General features: G+C 54.2%; 1 protein-coding gene across 2 annotated transcripts in view; it reads left to right on the plus strand.

Moving 5' to 3' along the window:
* Positions 1–20718, plus strand: part of Phf2 (PHD finger protein 2) — a 68798-nt gene extending 48080 nt beyond the window's left edge. For both annotated transcript variants that reach the window (XM_085831108.1, XM_021180212.3), the window contains exons 6-22: positions 164–350; positions 1654–1816; positions 2742–2829; positions 3210–3316; positions 3727–3818; positions 4968–5057; positions 5501–5860; positions 6791–6910; positions 7257–7372; positions 9337–9515; positions 9608–9678; positions 10314–10474; positions 15458–15729; positions 16558–16653; positions 17136–17245; positions 17727–18114; positions 18782–20718. In XM_085831108.1, coding sequence (XP_085687234.1) covers positions 164–350; positions 1654–1816; positions 2742–2829; positions 3210–3316; positions 3727–3818; positions 4968–5057; positions 5501–5860; positions 6791–6910; positions 7257–7372; positions 9337–9515; positions 9608–9678; positions 10314–10474; positions 15458–15729; positions 16558–16653; positions 17136–17245; positions 17727–18114; positions 18782–18870 — 2689 coding nt within the window. In that variant the 3' untranslated portion in view covers positions 18871–20718. The remainder of the gene's footprint in view (positions 1–163; positions 351–1653; positions 1817–2741; positions 2830–3209; positions 3317–3726; positions 3819–4967; positions 5058–5500; positions 5861–6790; positions 6911–7256; positions 7373–9336; positions 9516–9607; positions 9679–10313; positions 10475–15457; positions 15730–16557; positions 16654–17135; positions 17246–17726; positions 18115–18781) is intronic.
* Positions 20719–21098: the final 380 nt, after the last annotated feature.

Consider the following 21098-nt stretch of genomic DNA (forward strand, 5'->3'; position numbering starts at 1 on the left):
GCCTTTCCTTTCCTCCCCTAGGAAGTGAGATGCCTGCCCAGGGCCTGCAGATTTACAAGGTAGAATGTGGAAGGAGCCTCGCACTGTTCCTACCTTAGAGTGCATTAAAAATGGGAGCCCCAGGGCCCCGGCCTCCTGACTCCTCTTCCTTTTATGGCTCTAGAATGTCCAGCTTTGTGGAGCCACCTGACATTGTGAAGAAACTGTCGTGGGTGGAAAACTACTGGCCTGATGATGCGCTGCTGGCCAAGCCCAAGGTGACCAAGTACTGCCTGATCTGTGTGAAGGACAGCTACACCGACTTCCACATTGACTCTGGAGGTGCCTCAGCATGGTACCATGTCCTCAAGGTGAGCCACACCTCCTAGACACACCCTTGTCCTCAGGGTGACAGTCCCTCTGAGTCCTGTCTGTGGCCAGCAAGTCACCCACTTCCTGGGTTGGGAGACACTGGGATGGCCAGTTGTGGGACAGGAAGCCAAGGAGATGTACATATATAAGGAGCACTCGGGACCAGTGACATACATGTGTTTAATGTCCTTAGAGCTCATTAACTATTAGGAGAGGCCACTGGGTCACTTAGTGCCCAGAGTAGAGTGCAGAGGTGCTGGGAAGACTTCCCAGAACCCATTCCAGAGTCAGAAGGCGAGATGGTGGCTACATGAGCCAGCAGGGAGGGTTGGGGGCTCACCACTGAGGCAGAGGGGGAGCTAAGAGAACTGGATGTGTTTAACAACAAAAATCCTGGCTCTGCCAGCTGCAAACTACACTTCTCCAGACCAGCTCTGGCTCGAGCTGGGGCGGTAACCTCACATGCCTGCGCCAGTCCTGTGAGGCTTTGAATAAGCCGTCATCACGTCTGTCCCGGAACATGAGAATGAGGCTCTTTATGCTCGGTGCAGAGCCTGGTCCGGGCTTCATATAACCACCTGGGAAATGGTGACTTCCTTTTATCCAGCCTGGAAGCCTAGAAGCTCTGAAGAGCAGGGACTTGTTGGGTGGCAGTCTGCATTTTTTTATTACTCCTGAGCCCACGAGGAATTTGTAGCATCATGGAATAATAATGTGTGTACTGCTCCTGACCAGGCTCACACACCTAGAACCTTCCAGAACACAAGGCAGTATTGAAGGTGGCAGTGGTGAGCCTTACAGGGTGACTTTCAAGTCAGAACCCACCACTGGTCCCAGCAGGTTGTGATGGGCTCCACTCCAGGCCCATTGTCCCCAGCACCTAGTGGGCTCTGCTACCTGCCTCTGTGCCCCAGCTCCTAGTGGGCTGTATCCCCTGTCCAAGAGTCCCTAGCACCCAGTAGACTCTACTCCCTAATGTCACCTGAGCCTTGTGGGCTCTGCTTCTGTTCTAGTTTTTCTAGTACCATATGGCTTCTTCCCCACCTACCACCCCCAGAAACCTGGTGGGCTCCGACCTTGCCCCAGAGTCCTCAGCATCCAGTAGGCTCTACCCTCAACTCCAGTATCCTCAACACCCAGTAGGCTCTGCCCCCCACACCAGCATCCTTAGCACCCAGTAGGCTCTACCCCCCACACCAGCATCCTCAGTCAGATTATTGTCCACTTCAGCAGCCCCAGCACCAGGTGGGCTCTGTCCCACATCCCTGGTGTTTCGGCTCTGCCAGTGAGTTCTTTTGACAGGGGGAGAAGATCTTCTATCTCATCCGGCCAGCCTCAGCCAACATCTCCCTATATGAGCGCTGGCGGTCAGCCTCCAACCACAGCGAGATGTTCTTCGCCGACCAGGTGGACAGGTGCTATAAGTGCACTGTCAAGCAGGGCCAGACCCTCTTCATCCCCTCAGGTGAGTGTGCTGCACAGGTACAGGGCCCATTCCTCATGCTGCATTCCCCTGACAGGGTGTCTTGCTGTCCCTAGCCGGGCCTGCCCTGGTCAGCACCAGGTTAGCTCAGGGCTGTGTGGCAAGCTGACTTTGGTGTGGGAGACCTGGCTCAGTCAGTAGCTCTAGAGGAAAAGGGTGGTCGTTCAGAAGGCTTCCTAAGGAATGCTTCAACTGGTGCAATGTAAAGTCCTGAGCAGCTGAGGCCGCCAGCCTCTCCCGGGAAGATGAACCGCAGAGCTGAGCAGTCCACTCTAAAAGACTTCTTCCTTCTAACGTAACTTGACCACATTTTTGAGATTGAAGTGTGAGCCCCACTGTACCATCCAGGAGCTGATCCACATGCTGGTTTCCTAGTGATTACGTGTGTTCTTTTTCACTTAAAATCAGGATCCAAATGAGGCTGCAGAACATGACTGAACTCAGCCTTTGACTGGCTCTAGGGTCTCTCCTTCCTTTAAGTCATCTTTACAGTTACTCTGGGAGGGAGGCATTATGGCTTTTCTGGAGTTCAGCCCCACCTCCATCCCCCTGGGATAACCTAGAAACAAATCTCTGCCTCTGGGGAAAATGGCAGTCCCAGCCCTATCTCTTCTGACCTGTGTGCACAGGTCTGAGACTTGGGTTCCCTCTCCTGATGGCAGTGCTGCCCTGGGGTGTGAGCATGTCCCCTTGGCACCTAGGCCTCAGTTTCTATCTGTATGGTACTCGAGTGTTCAATAGCCTATGTGACCTCAGACACACTCCCTCCTCCACCTCTCTCAGAGGTTCCTACCTGGCCTGAGCTGATAGATGACAGAGGTGGAGTCTGGGGTGAGTGAGTGGGGGAGGTGAAAGCTAGCATGGAAGCGACATAGAAGCTAGTCACAGCTTTACATGTCTCTCTCAGGCTGGATCTATGCCACACTCACCCCCGTGGACTGTCTGGCCTTCGCTGGACATTTCCTCCACAGCCTCAGTGTGGAGATGCAGATGAGGTAGGTTGCTCCTACAATGCTGTCCAGCCTTGGACCAGGTTGCCCAATGGGCACCTTGACCAGACTTCTGGGCTCAGCCTGTGGGTTGCTATGCTCACATCTGTGTGTTGAGGGGAAGAGGGGTAGGTTCCATGCTCTGGGCTAGGAACAACCTAGCAGTGGTTTGGGATCATGAAGGCTGTTGTCACCTTTCCTGAACGATGGCCAGCCTCTCTAGTAACTACAGCCAACTGCTTCCACCCATGGTGGCTGTCACTTTGGGTGACATCAAGCCCCGGGGGTTGGGAGGGGGAGCCTGAGCTGGCTCAGTAGCCTGGGCTCTCCCTTGCATGGTCTGTTTGAAGCTCCTGCCCTGACTAGTTCTTTCCTGTGGCTTCCAGGGCATACGAGGTGGAAAGGAGGTTAAAACTTGGCAGCCTGACTCAGTTTCCCAACTTTGAAACTGCCTGCTGGTACATGGGAAAGCACCTATTGGAAGCGTTCAAAGGTACCTGTCACTCCAGGTTGGGCGACTTGAGCCTGCAACCCTGGTCTAAGGAATATTACGGCCCTTTATGAGCCCTGATCATGACCCCTTAGGGCACAGGCATAAGAAGATACCTGGGGGGTTGGTATAAGTTCTGATCCACTAAGACAGGGCTCAGGGTTCCTGGACAGAGACAGGAGAGACAACTGACGTGTTTGGGATCCTGTTAGGTAAGCTTCATATGAAATGGGAGGAGATGGGAGGTCAGCCTTTCCCCTGTAGGGCAGGTGCTGGGTGGGTGGGCACCCCAGATTCCAAGGAGAACCGTTGGCAGTTGGGCGAGTGGTCTGGGGGCAGTGGCCTCTGGAAGGCCTCTTGCTGGGGCAGGCTAAGCAGACACCACACTAACTAACCTATTGTGTCCTTCCCAGGTTCTCACAAGTCTGGGAAACAGCTGCCCCCACACTTAGTTCAAGGAGCTAAAATTCTCAATGGTGCTTTTAGGTCATGGACGAAGAAGCAGGTAAGAAGCAGCTCACAGAGTGTGTTTGTCTGAGGGGACAGGGGATGGGTGGGGAAGATCCCAAGGCTGTGTCCTGTGGAACACATGGTAGACACTCCCTCCAGGCTGGCCTAAGCTGGTCTGCTAACACTAACCATGGTCTCCTGAGGGGTGTCAGACAGATGTAGATTGCCTGGGTCAGCCTGGGGTCACTGGCCCCAGGGCCAGATTCCCCCAGGAGTTTGGACAAGGAAACTTCCTGTTAACCTGGAAAGGGCCGAGAGAGTCCCAGGAGGCAGCTGGTGCGATGGCCACACATCTGGATCCGGACAGGAAGTACTAGGGATACAGTTGTGGCTCTTGCCACCCTGCAACCCTGCAGCCTGGTGTGGGTGCAGCCTCTCAGCTAACAACCTGCATTGTAATCTGGGCACCCCTTTCCTTCCTCGTCTTTTCCCAAGATCCTGTGCATGGCTCTCCCCAGCCTGTGGGAGCTGCTCCTTAAAGACCGCAGGATGCCAGCTTGTCCTTTGCTTCCTCTCCCTGCCCAGGTTGTGGCTGCAGAGGAAGAAATGGATCTGGCTTAGTCTAGGGTAACCTTGTGATATTGTTTCCTACTACGGCTCTCGCTCTTCAGAGCGGACACGTGCCCGCTTGCTACTTGAGGGACAAGGGGTCAGAGAGAACAAGTGGGAGGCTCGGAGGACCTTGAGGCAGAGGCCAGGGAGGGAATCATGTCCATGGCCTGTCTTCACCCATGTGTGGTCCTGCTAGGTGGAGACAAGCCACAGGCATAGTTCCCTCCCTTCTGGGGCCGTCCTATGACTACCATCTCCTTGAGACTCAAAGCTGGGATAGTTCAGGGGTCCTTCCCACCTCAACCACCTGATCATAAAGAGAGCCAGCTGGCTCACATCCACTCCACAGCCAGTTAGCTAGGGGTGGCCTCAGGGGAGGCCATCTTGATGCGTTTTCCACTAGCAGAGGTGGCTCACAGAGAACCTTGTTCTGGGGCGCTGTCCCATGGCATACCATGCCTTGCTCCATGGCAGCTGCCCCTCCCCCCCACCCCACCCCCACCCCCGGGGTGGCCCTGGCCTTGGCTGGGTAGACACAAAATGGCTTAGGCACTGCAGTGGCCAGGTTGACACTGACCCCACGGTTCCACAGGCTTTGGCAGAGCATGAGGACGAACTCCCAGAGCACTTCAGGCCCTCACAGCTCATCAAGGACCTGGCCAAAGAGATCAGGCTCAGTGAGGTAAGGCCATGCCAGGGTGACAGGCCCCTAGGACCAAGGGAGCCTGCTAGGGAGATGTCTCTGCGTTAGTAATCATGCCCGAGGCTTGGAGAGATAAGGGGAGAAGGATGGAGAACCTCAGGTCCAGGCTTGGAGTCTGAGCCTGGAGGAACCAGACCCAGACAGCCTCCTGAGCCTGGAGAGGACAGAAGAGCCCCAGGAAATTGGGGACTGGAGGACTGTGGTCTGGGACAGTATGAGTGGGCTGTAGGGATGTGTGAACATTTCTTGATGTTACTGGATGGTGTGATGAGCCATGTCACTTGACAGTGTGCAACAACTATGAACATGTCACATGGTGTCAGCTGTGTGTGCCTTTCTGGGCTGCCCACCTCTCCCAGCATGCCTGTGTCCTGGCATGGTCTAGAGGGAACATGAATGACCCTCTCCTTTTCCCATCCCAGAATGCCTCCAAAATTGTCCGACCTGAAGTAAATGCTGCCGCCTCCTCAGATGAGGTCTGTGATGGAGACCGGGAGAAGGAAGAACCGCCATCTCCTGTTGAGACTACCCCACCTCGATCCCTCCTGGAGAAAGTGTCCAAAAAAAAGACTTCCAAGACTGTGAAGATGCCCAAGCCATCCAAAATTCCCAAGCTCCCCAAGTCCCCCAAGCCCCCCAAAACCCTGAAGCTCAAAGATGGGAGTAAGAAGAAAGGGAAGAAGTGCAAGGAGTCAGCCTCGCCCACCATCCCCAACCTGGACCTGCTTGAGGCTCACACAAAGGAAGCGCTGACCAAGATGGAGCCACCGAAGAAAGGGAAGGTAGGCTCCTGAGCTCCTCCCTCACATGCTGGGACATTGGAGCCCCTGTCTTGGGCCAGACCAGAGGGACAGCTGGGATAACACCTCTTTGCTCTCCTTTGAGGCCTGCTATAGGGCAAGGTCCAGAGAGGACTAGGGTCCAGGCTCTGCCTATTGATGAATCTGCCCAAAGTTTTTCCCTGCCTGTGCCAGCCCTAGGCCTGCACATCCAGGCCCAAACCACAGGTAGATCCTGCAGAGCAGTGAGGCCCCTGGAGAGGGAGAGAGAGAGCACAGAGGTTTTGTGCTGTGGTAGGGGTAGCACCCAGGTGGGCCACTGGATGGATGCAGGCCAGAGGTGGTGTTCACACAGAGCCCACCCTGCTTAGTTTCCCAAAGTACTAGAACCCACCCCTGTGGCCAAGGCTCTGAAGATACACAGTGCATCTGTTTGAGAACACTAGGAGAAGGCAGAGGTTGGGAGAAGGGATTGTTATAAGGGCCTGAGCCCCTGTGGACAGGGAGAGACAGGCTCAGTAAAGGCTCTTACCAAACCTGTGAGATTAAGGACTCTTGGCTGTGAGCTCCTTCCAGGATGAGTACACTGCTCTCCCACATTTTGGGGGCCATCCTCATGGCTTGTAATATTCCATTGGTGCTGTTCTTCTGGGGAAAGGAAGGAAGGAGGGAGAGGGGAGTGGATGTGTTATGGTTGATGGGTCAGTGGGTCAACTGATAGACAGTGGGTAAATGGATAGAGATGGATAGGTAGGTGGATGGGTGGATGAGAGATGGGAGACTAGATGAACGAATGGGTGGGTGGATGAGGGAATGGATTGATGAGCTGTGTGTGGACCAGCAGGAGTGACTGGTCTCCTCCACTGTCATAACCCCAGCTCACTCCCCTTCTGTGTCTTTCTACCTTTGGGTCACGGCTACCTCTGTTTGCAGACCCCAAAGAGCGTCCTGAGTGTTCCCAATAAGGACACAGTCCACACGCAGAATGACATGGAAAGGCTGGAAATCCGAGAGCAAACAAAGAGCAAGTCAGAGGCCAAGTGGAAATACAAGGTGAGGGTGGGTGTGGACCTGTGCCAGGGTGCGTCTGCCTGTCCCCAGAGCCATGAGGAAAGTCTGTGTGAGCCTGGAGTTACACGACCTCCTGTAAGCCACCCTCTGTAGACAGTGTCAGTGTAAAACCAAGCATGCCATCATCTCCATGTCTTCCTCCGCTGCCTTTCATCTCCTCTGTGTCCCCATCCCCTGAAGCTGGGCAGCCTTCCCAGGGCAGGTCATGCATGCAATGGTAACAGCTTCCCTGGGCATGATCTGGTCCCCAGTTATACCCACTAGCATGGGTTGGGACACTAGCCTCTCACCCCAGTGGCTTCAGGGACAACTTTGGTCTTGCTTTCAGAACAGCAAACCTGACTCATTACTGAAGATGGAAGAGGAGCAGAGGTTGGAGAAGTCGCCCCTGGCTGGAAACAAGGACAAGTTTTCCTTTTCTTTCTCCAACAGAAAACTCCTGGGGTATGTGAGAGCCTGGGCAGGGCAGGGTAATCATACAGTGTCCCACATCACATATGTGCCCCCACACTGTGCACAAATTCCATACTACACATGGCAAATGCTGTGCACCGCCTGGTACCACACAGGTACCCACATCCATTGCTTGCACACTCTTGTGGACATTCCAAATCACGCTTGAGTCTGCATGCGGTGTATATGTGACATCATACGTGGCACACCACACACACACACACACACACACACACACACACACACACACTGCATCATATACTCCACCAACACTGTTTACACCAGACATGCATCCCCTATACACCATTACACACACACTTTGATGGGAATATCACCACATGCCCATTCCATTCCATTTGTAACACATCCACCCCACAGGCATCTCACATCCTACACTCCATATATGCTTCATACTACGTGTACATATGCATGTACACACATGTACATCCTATGTCACAGACACATCACACATACATACCACACTGTACACCTGGTTGACACCCTCGAGTGGCTCTTTTTCTGAGACACTGATCTCACTCGCCACCACTGTGTTGTGTGGAACATCCTTGTTTCTGTTTCCAGAACAGTCCGAGCTGCAGGGACCATAGAGAGTACAGCCTCAGTCTGGGCCAGCTAGGCAGCAGGGAGACCCTGACAGTGGGGCTGGCGTGAGCTAATGCTGAGGGTATGAGGGAGGGCCAGGACTCAGCGCCTCTGAGCCCGGTGGCCAGTGGGGCAGGGCAGGGCACACCCAGAAGGTTCATGGCTCCATATAAGCTTATGGCCTTAAGTGATGGGTGCCATGGGGAGGGGTGTGTGGATTTGGGTGCTGAGGACCTCAGGAGAGAGTGAAGGCACCAGCTTAGGAGCCATGGGAGCCTCAGCATGGCCCTGCTGTCTTGGTTCCAATTGTGGATGGGAAGAGTGACCACCAGGCACGTTTGTCACACCCATAATCCCCACACAGTGTAGGTGACAAACGTGTCCTGCTGAGATAGCCCCGTTGCCTGCAGGAGTGGGGAGCCTCTGTTTCCTTTTCTGAGAAGGGAGGAAAAGGACTGTGGGTGATGGAGAGACAGGTCTGGGGCCCCTAAGTGGATGTCGTCAGCCAGCCGAGTGGAACCCACGCAGGCCTGGTCTTGCTATCCTGATATGATGAGTTTGCTTCTGTAATTTCAGTAGAAGTGTCCCCGAGAATGTCCCCGAGAAGCTTTCCAGTTCTATGACAAGGCTACATAGTGTAGAATATGCAGGCAAAATGAATGAGGCACTAGAGCTGTGTGTATACAAGTGTGCACACGCGTGGTGTCTGTGACCCAGCTTTAAGACAGCAGGGTGACAGCCTTTCCTGAGACTGCTGGATGCTGCAATGGCCTGTTGTGCTGTCTGTCAGCATTGCAGGCCTTCTGTTCAGCTTGCTGTCCCTCCTGTTGAGAAAAGTATGTCCTGAAGACCTAGGGAGGTCCAAGCTAGACCTGGGGAAAGCAAGACTTTCCCTAGCAAGAAGAAAGATACACAGTATCTCATAGCCCAGTGCAGATACACTGTGGCTCAGACCTGAAGTGCTATTGTTTTATGTTTTTCCCAAAAATAAGTGTGCAGAAAAAGACACAAGAGTTGGCCCTGTTCTCACCTGAGACTTGATTTAAACTCTGGCAGTCTGGAAAAGAGGGTTGTGGGCTATGCTTGTCAGAACCAAAGCACATTCTTAGATCTTTCTCTACAGTGCATGACTGTGTATCCTGGGCCTCATACCAGGTGACATGGAGCAAAGGAGGAGGCTGTAGATGAGAGGATGTCCCTCTCCATAAGCAGACTTCCCACAGTGGAAACTCAGGGCTGTAAACAGTCTCTGACCAGCTGCTTGCCTTCCAATATCCTGATATGATATGAGGGTCTATGATCTGCTGGCTTCAGGGCCCTGGGGTCCCACTGACCTATTCCTACTACTCTAGCTCCAAGGCCCTCAGGCCCCCAAGCAGCCCTGGTGTGTTCGGCGCCTTGCAGAGCTTCAAGGAGGACAAGGCCAAGCCCGTGCGCGATGAGTATGAGTACGTATCAGATGATGGGGAGCTGAAGATAGACGAGTTTCCCATCAGGAGGAAGAAGAGCGCCCCCAAAAGGGACTTGTCCTGTGAGTCTGGTGGGTGTGGGCAGGGGGTTCCAAGGGATCTCCGCCGACCCCCCTGAAGGTCTCCACTTGACAGTTATCCACTATGCTTTCAGTCTTGTTAGACAAGAAGGAGGCTCTCCTCATGCCCACCTCAAAGCCAAAGCTGGATTCTGCGGTATACAAGGTGAGCCTCCCAGCCCCTTCCCACAGTCCCTGAAGCACGCTTGTGCTTGATGTGCAAGGACATCCACCCTCCTGCCGTCCATGGAATAAGAGGGACATGGTCTTGCTCAGTCCCTGGCACCAGGCCTAAGGAGATGCTCCTTTGGTCCTGCCCATGGGAGATAAATGCACCAAAACGTGTCCCCTGGTATAGGAATGGCAGGGAGTGGTTCCCCATCAGCTGGGGTCTTGTAGTAAGATGACCTCCAAGGCTGTCTTTCCAGCAGAAAAGGATCATGGCTGAGGTCTCATGTTTCCTGGGAAGCCCAGGAGGAATGTACCAGTCCCCTGAGCCACCTGCTGGGATCAGCTTATCCAGGCCAGAGGTTTATAGTCACAACACCCTGGTTGGAAATCCTGGGGCTTTCTTTGGAAAAGACCCCAGGGTGTGACGGTGACTTCAACCTTCATGGTTTTGAGGACCCTAGGAAAGGCTTAGCACCCACACCTGTCTCACGAGGACCTCACCCATAGCGTGAACCTGAGACTACCCTGTAGCAGTCATCAGTACAGAACTCTTTAAAACTAGTTTCCCCATGGAGGGACCTGCTCCCCAGTGCCCTGCCCTGACCAGCTGCTCTGCCCCTGGCTCCGCAGAGCGACGACTCCTCTGACGAGGGCTCTCTGCACATCGACACGGACACCAAGCCAGGCAGAAATGCCAAAGTGAAGAAGGAGAGTGGGAGCTCTGCGGCCGGCATCCTGGACCTGCTGCAGGCCAGTGAGGAGGTTGGCGCGCTCGAGTACAACCCCAACAGGTGGGCCCTGGCTGTGTCCCTCAGCACTTGCAGAACATGGCTGCCCCTGGGCGCAGACCCCGCCACACAGTGGGATGCAGACAACCCTAGCCACTGATTGCTGAGAACCGGGCTTTCAGAGCAGCAAGGATAGGCTTCCTTTGACTCCTTTTTTTTTTTTTTTAAGATTTATTTATTTATTTTATGTATATGAGTACACTGTAGCTGGACAGATGGTTGTGAGCCTTCATCTGGTTGTTTGGAACTGAATTTAAGACCTCTGCTCGTTCCGGCCAACCCTGCTCGCTCCAGTTGGCCCCACTCGTGCAGGCCCAAAGATTTATTTATTATACATAAGTATTCTGTAGCTGTCTTCAGATCTCATTATAGGTGGTTGTGAGCCACCATGTGGTTGCTGGGATTTGAACCCTGGAGTCAAGAGCAGTCAGTGCTCTTAGCCTCTGCGCCATCTCACCAGCCCATTCTTTTGATGGCCCCAGTTAGATTCATGCGTTGCTGACTTGGGTTTGAAGCACTTGACTATTGTTTATCTCTCAGTGAAACTTTAGTGGCATTTCCAGATGTGGCACTGATAGGTGACTGATGGGGCACAGCCTTCTCCCCCCACCCCAAGACCCTCCACGACACACTTCAGGAACAGTAGTGTCCTCTCAGCTCTCTAGTCTTATGACAGCTTCAGACTTTAACTGGATAATTGGGGAACCTGAGGCTTAGGGAGCTTAGACAGCCATCCCATGGCCCACAGCTTGGAGATAGCAAAGGCAGGCCCAGGCTCTGGGCTGACCTCACACAGGGGCCCAACTTGGGGCTACTAAAGAGTTGTTGGGTGCTGGGCTATGTCCACTTGTGTGTGCCGGTCCCTCATTTGGGAAGAACTCCACGGGCCCGTCCAGGGTTCCTGTTCCTTCATCTGCCGGAGCTGTTTTTAGATGACTGCCCGAGGCAGCCGCTCACCCTGACTCTGAGGCTGCTCCAGCAGGTGGAGGCCTAGGTCAGGCCTCCTCGTAGATGATGGGAGATTCTGGGAAGGCAGATTAAGGGCTTGATTGAAACAAGCTTTTGCTGAATTAGTTGGCCATATTTCATTTCATAGATTACTGTTTTGAATGCAATATCATGTTCACAGCCACCCAGCCTCAGGCATGGTGGGAGGGGTGTGCATGGTTCTGGGCTCAGAGTCCTGGCTTAGCCTGGCATGATAGAGTGAGAGTTTTGGTGAACATATGGGGGAAGCCTGGCTGTGGCTTCTTCTCATAGGAGCACCTCCATACTCAAGTCTGTGATGCTGTGCAGGGTGTCACACAGTCTCTGGTGGTGGGGATGCCTGACTTCCAGGAGAATATATGTGCTAGCTAACACTTCAGTGGCTGACCTCAGAGTCTCAGAGACCCTCAGTACCCTGGATCTCCCATGACCTCAGTGGAAAGGCCTGGGAAGTTGGAACCAAGGGTGAGCCTGGGACCACCCAGGATGACGGCAGACAGGACCAAGAGCCTAGGCCCTCGCCTTGGTACCCAGTTCTGGGTGCTGTGGAGGGAGAACTCTGGGTGGTGTGGAGACAGAACACAGATGGGGGTATTTGAGTCCTTATTCATGAGGCCAGAGGGGGCTGTCTGCTAATGAGAAACCAGAGCTGCCGTGGCCCCGTGCCCCAAGTCTGGGGAGAGCGCTTTGCAGACCCCACATGTGTCCACACACGTGCCTCAGAGGCCAGCCAGCTCCCGCAGCCCGCCGCAGGCAGTTCCTCTCCCAAAGTCTCCCGGTTGGAGCACAGGTCAGTGTTTGATGGTCCATTTGCACTGTTTTAAGTACTGACTGTTTGGGAAAAAACAGCTGAGGAAAACGGAGGAAAATATGTTAATTTCCTGTGGCTGGTTTTGCTTGGTGTTTACCGCCATGGGAAAAGGAGGGGATTTAGGTATGGTAATTGGAGGATTAAAGTATTATTTTCCATGCTGACTAGTTAAACTTTGTTCACTGATTCTCCGGCAACCTTGTAGATAGCCGGGCCAGCTGGGTCTGGGGTCACCCAGATGGCGTGAGTGGGAAGTTCATGTCCACATGGGTTCTCATGGGGGTCCAACCTCAGGATTTAGGACCCTGGCGGTGCATGTCTTGGCATGTCCCTGTGGCCTGGGTTGAGGACAGGATAGAGTATTGCACCTTGAAGGTATTTGTTCCTGCCCATGCTCAGTGAAGTCCCCAGACTAGCGCAGCTGGACAGCGCCAGGACAGCTGCTGTCCTGTGAGACACAGCCCTGTATTGTGCACAGGGCAGGGCAGGCTAACGAGGGAGGCTCCAACATAACTTGCTGCAGAACTCAGGGCTGTGTGACTTGGCCTGCCATTATGGCTTTGGCCTGGGAGGCAGCCTTCAGAGAGGGCTGTGGAGCCACTGGCTTCCCTCTCCTTGGGCTCAGGAAATGTCTCTCGGTCCATGGAACATTGGCCTAGGAGATGGCTTTTGTCCAAGCTTGCCTATCCAATCTCAGTGAGGCTATTCCATCTCTCTGACTCTGCCCCACCCCACCAGGGCCTTCTCTAGAACCTTCATTTTCTGAGCAGTAGCTTTCCTAGGTCCCTGTTAGAGCTTCTACCAGGGTCCTTCAGCCTGTACATAAGGAGGTCGTCCAGCAGCACTGTCTCACATATGGGCCATCTTGAGCAAGGAAGGAGACATGGGGGGGAGGGGGTCGGATACTGGGCTGGAGGGGGTACTGTGCTGGATGGGGTACTGTGCTGGAGAGGGATACTGTACTAGAGGGGCTACTGTGCTAGAGGGAGTACTGTGCTGGAGGGGGTACTATGCTGGAGGGGTACTGTGCTGGAAAGGGTACTGTGCTGGAGGGGGTATTGTGCTAGAGGGGGTACTGTGCTGGAGAGGATACTGCTGGAAGGTGATACTATGTTAGTGGAGGATACTGTGCTGGAGGGGGTACTGTGCTGGAGAGGATACTGCTGGAAGGTGATACTATGTTAGTGGAGGATACTGTGCTGGAGGGGGTACTGTGCTGGAGGGGGTACTGTGCTGGAGAGGATACTGTGCTGGAGGGAGATCTCTGGCTGCAATGCCATATGCTGCCACTGCTGTTCATCACCGTGATTCTGGTCCTGAGCTTGCCATGAGATTATCTCCCAACATAGCTTCTTTTCAGAGGCTCTGACACTTTCTCCTGCAAAGGTCTTCCTAGAAGTGCTCCAGGTATTTGGTTGTAGTTTGCAGGTATCCAGGATAGAACAAGGGAAACGCTGGAAACTAAAGGGGTCTCAGGAGAAGAGGTACCATGGAGTACAGGGAGGAGACAATGTGCCTCTAGACCATGACCACCTAAGTGGCTCATGTAGTAGGTGTCCCTGGCACTAGTAGTGTTTTCTAGGCTGGGCTCATCTGAGTTAGAGTGAATACCAGAAAAATCCCCAGAGGGAGCTCCCACAGGGTCAGGTTCTCACGGTAAGCTCTCTACCTGGGCATTGTGCAGCCATTGGGAACCTGTGCCGCTCCCCAACTCAGACTCTCCTGCCAGGGCCTAGGTGTGGGTGTTTTTAAAGCTGTCCAGGTGGTTCTTGCCCAGACACCTGGGAAGCCTAGGCTGGAGGAGGTGACTGGGCTGGGCCAGCACAGGGCCCCGAGGAAGCCAGAGCTGGATCCTGTCTGAGAGCCTGGTAACCCCTGGGTTCTTTACAGTCTAACAGCATCCAGGCCTCAGGTCTGTGGACTGACAATGAGCACTGCTCCCTGAGCCCAGTTTGGGATGCTCTTTCTGGAAGGCAGGGCACCAGTGTACCCAGGGGGAGATGAGGGTGTGGGGCAGTAGACAGGCGCATTGCTAGGAAAGTGCAGAAAGAGCATGGCAGCCAGGACTTGGCAGAGGATTACAGATGGAGCCCTGTGGTCAGTCCTTCATGGAGGGACCCAGGGAGTGGAACCTGGCTAAGCTGAGGCATGGCCGTGCCTAACCAAGAGATGTGTAGATACAGATAGAGATGTGTGTGTGTGTGTGTGTGTGTGTGTGTGTGTGTGTGTGTGTACACAGGTGTACATGGTGAGGGTACAGGGCTGAGTACAAGTGTAGATGAGGGTATGTGCAGGTGTACACAGAGCTGTGGGTGCAGGCACAGCTGTAGATGAAGGTGTAGGCAGGATAAGGGTGTAGGTGTAGGTGAGAGTGTAGGTGTAGGTATAGATGTGATGTAGGTATAAATGGGGGTATAGGTATAGATAGGGGTGTAGGCGTGGATGGGGGTGTAGGTGTAGGTATAGATGTGGTGTAGGTATAAATGGGGGTATAGGTATAGATAGGGGTGTAGGCGTGGATGGGGGTGTAGATGCATGTGTAGATGGAGGTGTATGCACATGTAGATGCGGGGGTGTAAATACAGATGAGAGTGAGTACAGATGTAGGTGAGTGTGTGTGTGTGCAGGTAGAGGTGAGGCACAGGTATAGGTGTGGGCTTGGTGAGTGTGTGGGTGTCGATGGAAGGTGTAGATGAGGGTCTGGATTCATACTTGGATGTGCATCACCTTGGAAGAGTGTGTCATGGGAGAGATGTGGGGACTCCTTGTTCTCAGTGTAGGACTGCGGAGAAGGAATGTCCCTTGCCAGGACTGAGGTCGGGCTGTGGAAGCTGGACCTCAGGCCAACTCAAAAGATGTGAGAACTGTTGCATTGTGGTGCAAGATTTTATCCCATCTGCCTTCTGGTGTGTGTCCTTATTCTACCCAAGGCCTCATTCCCTCCCTGGAGTGTGACTGGGTGTACAGAGGGGCCTGCCAGACCTTCTCCACTGTTAAGTTTCCAGCCCATATCATTCTGTTAGCCGTTGGCTGCCTGAGCCAGCGAGTATACAGCCAAGGGCTTTGGGCTGCAGTTACAGCACCTTGGACTGCAAACTGTGGGTTGTGGGCTCTAGTCTGTGGTCCAAGTGTCCTGGCTGTGGGCCAAGGGCCATGGCTGAACGCTTGTTGTTTCTCTCTGTCCCCAGCCAGCCCCCTGCCTCCCCCAGCACACAGGAAGCCATTCAGGGAATGCTCTCCATGGCCAATCTGCAGGCCTCTGACTCTTGCCTGCAGACCACATGGGGCACGGGGCAGGCCAAGGGTGGCTCACTGGCAGCCCATGGTGCCCGGAAGATTGGTGGTGGCAGCAAAGGCACAGGCAAGCGCCTGCTGAAGAGGACCGCCAAGAACAGTGTGGATCTGGAGGACTACGAGGAGCAGGACCACCTGGATGCCTGCTTCAAGGACTCAGACTATGGTGAGTGCGGCTGCAGGGCAGGGCTGCTGCCTGTAGGGGGCAGCACTGACTAAGAACATGCCAAAGAGGCCCAGGAGCTACAGTCAGGACTGTAAAATCCATCTTGGGCTGGGGTGTGGTGGTTCACACCTTCAATTCCAGCACTCTGGAGGCACAGGCAATGTGATTCTCTGTTCTGCACTTTGGGCCAGCCTGGTCCACGTAGTGAGTTCCAGGGCTATACAGTGAGACCTTATCTTAAAACAAAATACAACAGTATCCTTTGGAAGTCTGTCATTTTGTGGCCTGGGTAACTACCACCATGCTCCATTTGAGAATATCTTTCTTATAATGAAACTTTGTCCCCATCCACAGTTTGTCCTTCCCTAGCTTTGGCCATTTGTCATGTACTCTGGTCTCCGTGGATCTATTTTGGACATACCATCTAAGCAGATCGTATAATGTGACTTTTTGGAGGCCCGTGCATGCTGTGGCACATGCCAGGATTTCCTTCCTTTCTCAGGACTTCAGATAGAGTGGCATCAGACTGGTCCCCACAGTCTCTCACTCGCTGCTGCAGCAGCAGCCTCCAGAAAGACTGCATCTCACAGGCTCCCGAAGCCAGCCTGGGGTGGGGGTGGGTGGCAGCCTGTGAGGCCACTGTCCTGCCTCAAGTGGACGCTCTTGCTATGGCAGCTTCAACTGCACAGCAGGTCTGAGAACCTAAGGACAGATCTGGGGCCACCACTGGGAAAGGTCATGGGGCCACCGCAGCACCACCCAGGGCCCTCCTCAGGCCCGGCTGCACTTGACCACTCAGGGGCTGATCTCCTATTGCTTCTTCCTCAGTTTACCCCTCACTGGAGTCTGACGAAGATAACCCTGTCTTCAAGTCCCGGTCAAAGAAGAGGAAAGGCTCAGACGATGCTCCGTACAGCCCCACAGGTAGAGCGGGGCTGGGGGCCTGATATGTGGCCATTGAGGACATAGGTGTGGCTCTAGGCATTTCCTGGGAAGATGGGTCGGCTCCCCACAGGGCCCTGGCTGTGGCTCTGCTTGGTGTTTTGGGATCCCCGAACCTAGACCCTCTCTCTAGAACTTTGTCATGTGAGGCCCCTCCTCTCCACTGTCCTCTGTAAGAAGATCTAGGAATGGCACCCAAAACATGAAGGGGTAGTGAATGGGATCAGGTCTGTCCACCTTTCAAGTCCCCCCGCCTACCTGGCTTCCCTCGCCCAGTTTGCTGGACCTCCCATACTGCCGCACAGATACTCCAGTGTGGCACCATCCTGGGGAGAGCAGATGTGGTGTGACTTCCCATCCAGAGTTAGATGCTCATGGTACTCGCAGACTCAGAGATGGTCTGGGATGATTGGGTCACCACTTACAGAGCTGATTCATTGGCCTTTCCCTGGTCTCTTCCACAGCCAGGGTCGGTCCATCGGTGCCAAGACAAGACAGGCCTGTGCGTGAGGGGACCAGAGTGGCCTCCATTGAGACGGGGCTGGCAGCTGCTGCAGCCAAGCTGTCCCAGCAGGTGAGGAGACGGAAGGGTTCTTGCAAGAGGAAGTCTCCACTGTGTGAGCTTAGTCTGACCTCTAGAAACCTCAGCCATAGTCTCTGTGTCTCCTGCCAGGCAGGAGAGTGGCTCCAAATTCCTAAGCAGGTGTAGGGGAGCTCATGACCCTTACCCCAGATAGGCACCTCTCACTCACATGGTACCCAGGATGCCCTCGTTAAATGCCTCTGGGGACTGCTCCCATTCCCAAAAGTCCAGGCACTTTTAAGTGATACCCATAGGCAGAAAGAAGCTCTGGCTTGTCTCCACCTCATCAGATCCTCCCATCCTCTCCCCTCCTCTCCCCTTCTCTCCCCTCCTCTCCCCTCCCAGCTTCCTACCTGGTGGAGGTCTGAGCCCCCTTAAAGCCTGCATCTGGGTTGGGGCAGAGCTGTCTGTGCCCCACTCTGATGTACGTGGGGCAGCTGATGGGCCGCACCCCTCCATACTTTGTTCTTAGGAGGAGCAGAAAAACAGGAAGAAGAAGAACACCAAAAGGAAGCCGGCTCCTAACACTGCCTCCCCCTCCATCTCCACCTCTGCCTCCACCTCCACGGGTACCACCTCGGCCTCTATCACCCCAGCATCCACCACCCCGGCCTCCACCACCCCAGCATCCACCACCCCGGCCTCCACCAGCACAGCCAGCAGCCAGGCCTCACAGGAGGGCAGCTCACCTGAGCCCCCACCTGAATCACACAGCAGTAGCCTGGCTGACCACGAATATACAGCAGCCGGCACATTCACGGGGGCCCAGGCTGGCCGTGCCTCCCAGCCCATGGCCCCTGGAGTCTTTCTCACACAGAGGCGGCCTTCTGCATCATCCCCCAACAACACTGCTGCCAAAGGTACCGCTTTTGCCCCGTTTGCCCCTGCCCTTAGTGAGCACACTGCAAAGGGGATTCTGGCTCCAGGTCATCAGGGGCTGGACGTCTGAGACAGTTATGTCCGTGCATCTGCATGGCCCCCTGCCCTTCCTATGAGTGCTTGCTGCTGGTCTGCTTAGTCATGTGAAAGACATAGGCTGACGTCAGGAGATTCCAGCTGAATAGAGCTCACTGATTACAGGACCGGTTCTCAGCTCAGGGCTCTGGCTCAGGCATTTGCCACAAGTGAAGCAGGGTGTGATCTGACCCAGACTGGTGGATTAAGCCCCTCTGTGGGTTAGAATGTCACACAGGCCCTGGAGAACCCCTGTGGCCTCCCTTATCCCGCTGACCTATACTCCAGCCTGGTCAAGTTTCAGCGGCATGGCTACCCACAGGTGGTACTTGAGATGGCCTTGTTGCTGGGGTGGGGCCTCACTTCTTAGCCATGCCATCCTGAACCAAGTCCACCATGGTCCCTACACCTCTGAGCACATTGGGTCCATGGGGGATTTCTAAACCCTGGGCTCTCAGCCTAGCGGGCTGATTTTACAGAGGTGGGCGGGGCTTAGGGGTCATGTGGGATCCTCTCCTCCTGTGGCTATCACTCTTGGTCTTTTTAAAAAATAATTTCTCCCCACCTCTGTAGGAAAACGTACAAAAAAGGGCATGGCCACCGCCAAGCAAAGGCTTGGAAAGATCTTGAAGATCCATCGGAATGGGAAACTGCTCCTCTAAGGCTTGGGAAGCCAGGATCCTTCTGCTCTGCTCAGGACCCCCGGAGCCCCGCTACATCCGCCCCTCCCAGGACGGTGGCTGTGCCGCCTGGCCCAGGGAGGGCCTCGCCTCCTACCAGCCACCTCTCCCCAATGCGAGCATCTGTCCCTTGAGCAGGTGGAGTGAGCGAGCGAGCGGAACATGGCCGTCCCTTGTTGTGAACACGGACATCCTTTCTCGAGTTGCTCAGAGTGACCTGAAAGTGGCCCCGCCGACTTAAGGATCATTCTGGTTTCAGGACAGCCTCCAGGCTCCCCATTGGAGCCTGGTGACCTCTATGGCTCTGCTTAGGAGCATGAGGCCTTCAAGGAAGGTGCAGTGAGCCACGCTCACCAGCCCGAGTCCGAGCTGGCCCCAGGCTGGCAGCCTCCAAAGGCGTAAAACAAGGCAAAGGACACAGAAAGGAGCTGTGGGGTATTGAATGTCCCCACTCGCCTCTTCCTGAGCGAGGCTTACAGCACTTGACCAGTGAGGAAGAGGTTACCCCAGCTCCCTGGCTGGCAGGTAGCAGGCTAGGTAGTGGGTGTCACACACATCCCAAATGCCTAGGGACATTTGGGCTTGTCAGGACCCACAGTTAGGTTGGTGTGTTAGTGGGTTGGAGGAGCCACTGTGGGGGTCACAGGGGAAGGGTGACAGCTCAGCCACGTCTTCGGGTCCGGGGGACCCAGGCTAAGCCACGTGGAGGGGCCCCACTCTGGAACAGCACTTCTAGGCCAAGGCACCCTGCCCTGAGTGGGCAGACAGGTGAGCAGGGCCACAGAGCTGGAGCCAGCACGGCAGCGCTTGTCTGAGCCCCTGGGTGGCGTCATGAGTGTGGGCCATCTCAGGTGGCGGTGTCCACCCATCGACACGGAGGGGCTGGGTTTGTTTCTCAGGCAATCCTGTATTTTCATTTTAGATGTATTTCCGGAAGCATATTTTTCATAGAATGTAGCGTGTAAATAGCTTTTTAAATGACTTCTTTTTTACAAGAGCAAAAGTATCTCTAGGAATTTCTTTCTATAGAGTCCTTCATTAACCTTTATACGAGTTTTTGCTCCCCCACCCCCTTCTCTGATGGATGGTCGGGTTCTGGCCCCCACCCCCTTTTCTTTCCTTTCCTTTTGTTACTCCTTCTTATTTTCCTCTTAGGAACTAAGGTATTGCCTGAAAAACAACGGCGCCTGCGCGGCCTTACACTCCGCCTCTCAGAGCGGACAGTACAGAGGCCCCTCCCACTCGCCCCGAAAGCCGCGTCTCCAGTCTCACACCAGCTCTTCGGTCCTCTTCCTTGTATGGCGAGGGTCGGGGATGCAGTTACTTTGCTAGCACCTTGTGAAGTATTTGTGTTTCGTGATGCTGTAATTTATTAATGTTTGTAGCTTTTTATATTTGTACATTTCTTATGAGGTTTGTTTCTACACCCGTTACCCGGATGTGTTGTCCACGAGGAGATGCAGCTTGGCGGAGGCCTTATCCACTCCCACTTGACCTGTTTGGAGGGACGCCATCCCCAGGGCCCGGGGCTGGGAGAGGGGCATCGTGCAGGCCCCAGGCTTACTCAGAACTGGTGTTTTTAAAAGTTTTCCTTGACCCTGTCCTTGTGAACATTTCTATAATCTTAACCCGGGCATCAAGCTGTTCTCTCTCTTTCTCTTTTTAATTTTATTATTATTTTGGCGACATGTACATTTCTAACAAAGTTTATCGTGGCTATTAAAGTGTTCTATTTCCCAGTTCATATTACTCTTGTATCGAGTCCATGAGGTCTAAGGCAACTTAGACCAAAGTTTTAAAAAAGTAAAAATATTTCAGGTTTTGTACAGAGCCATGTGTCTGTCGTGCTTGCCGCCCCTTCCATCCTCCTGTCACCCGTGGGACACATGACGATGGGGCCAGCTGACTCCAGCAGGCTCTGACCAGGTGCATCCTTGGGTAGGGGGCATTTCTTAGCCCCCATTGATGTCTGTAGTAAGCCGACGAAGCCGCCCTGCCTGAGACAACTCACTAGAGTGACAGGCGTCCGTCCGCTATGGAGATGGTGGGACAATGTCGTAGGCAAGGCTGAAGGTGTATCAGTCCTGTCTGGGGAAGAAGATGATGACACCCCATGGACAACCACAAGAAGTGGCCCTGCCCACTGAAGTCCCTCTGCTCTCCCAGCCCCATAAGCACCCTGGTGTCACTCAGTGATAACGACTAGAGCT

Source organism: Mus caroli, unplaced genomic scaffold (genome assembly GCF_978045245.1).
Source record: "Mus caroli unplaced genomic scaffold, Mus_caroli_1 scaffold_15, whole genome shotgun sequence".
NCBI lineage: Eukaryota > Metazoa > Chordata > Mammalia > Rodentia > Muridae > Mus > Mus caroli.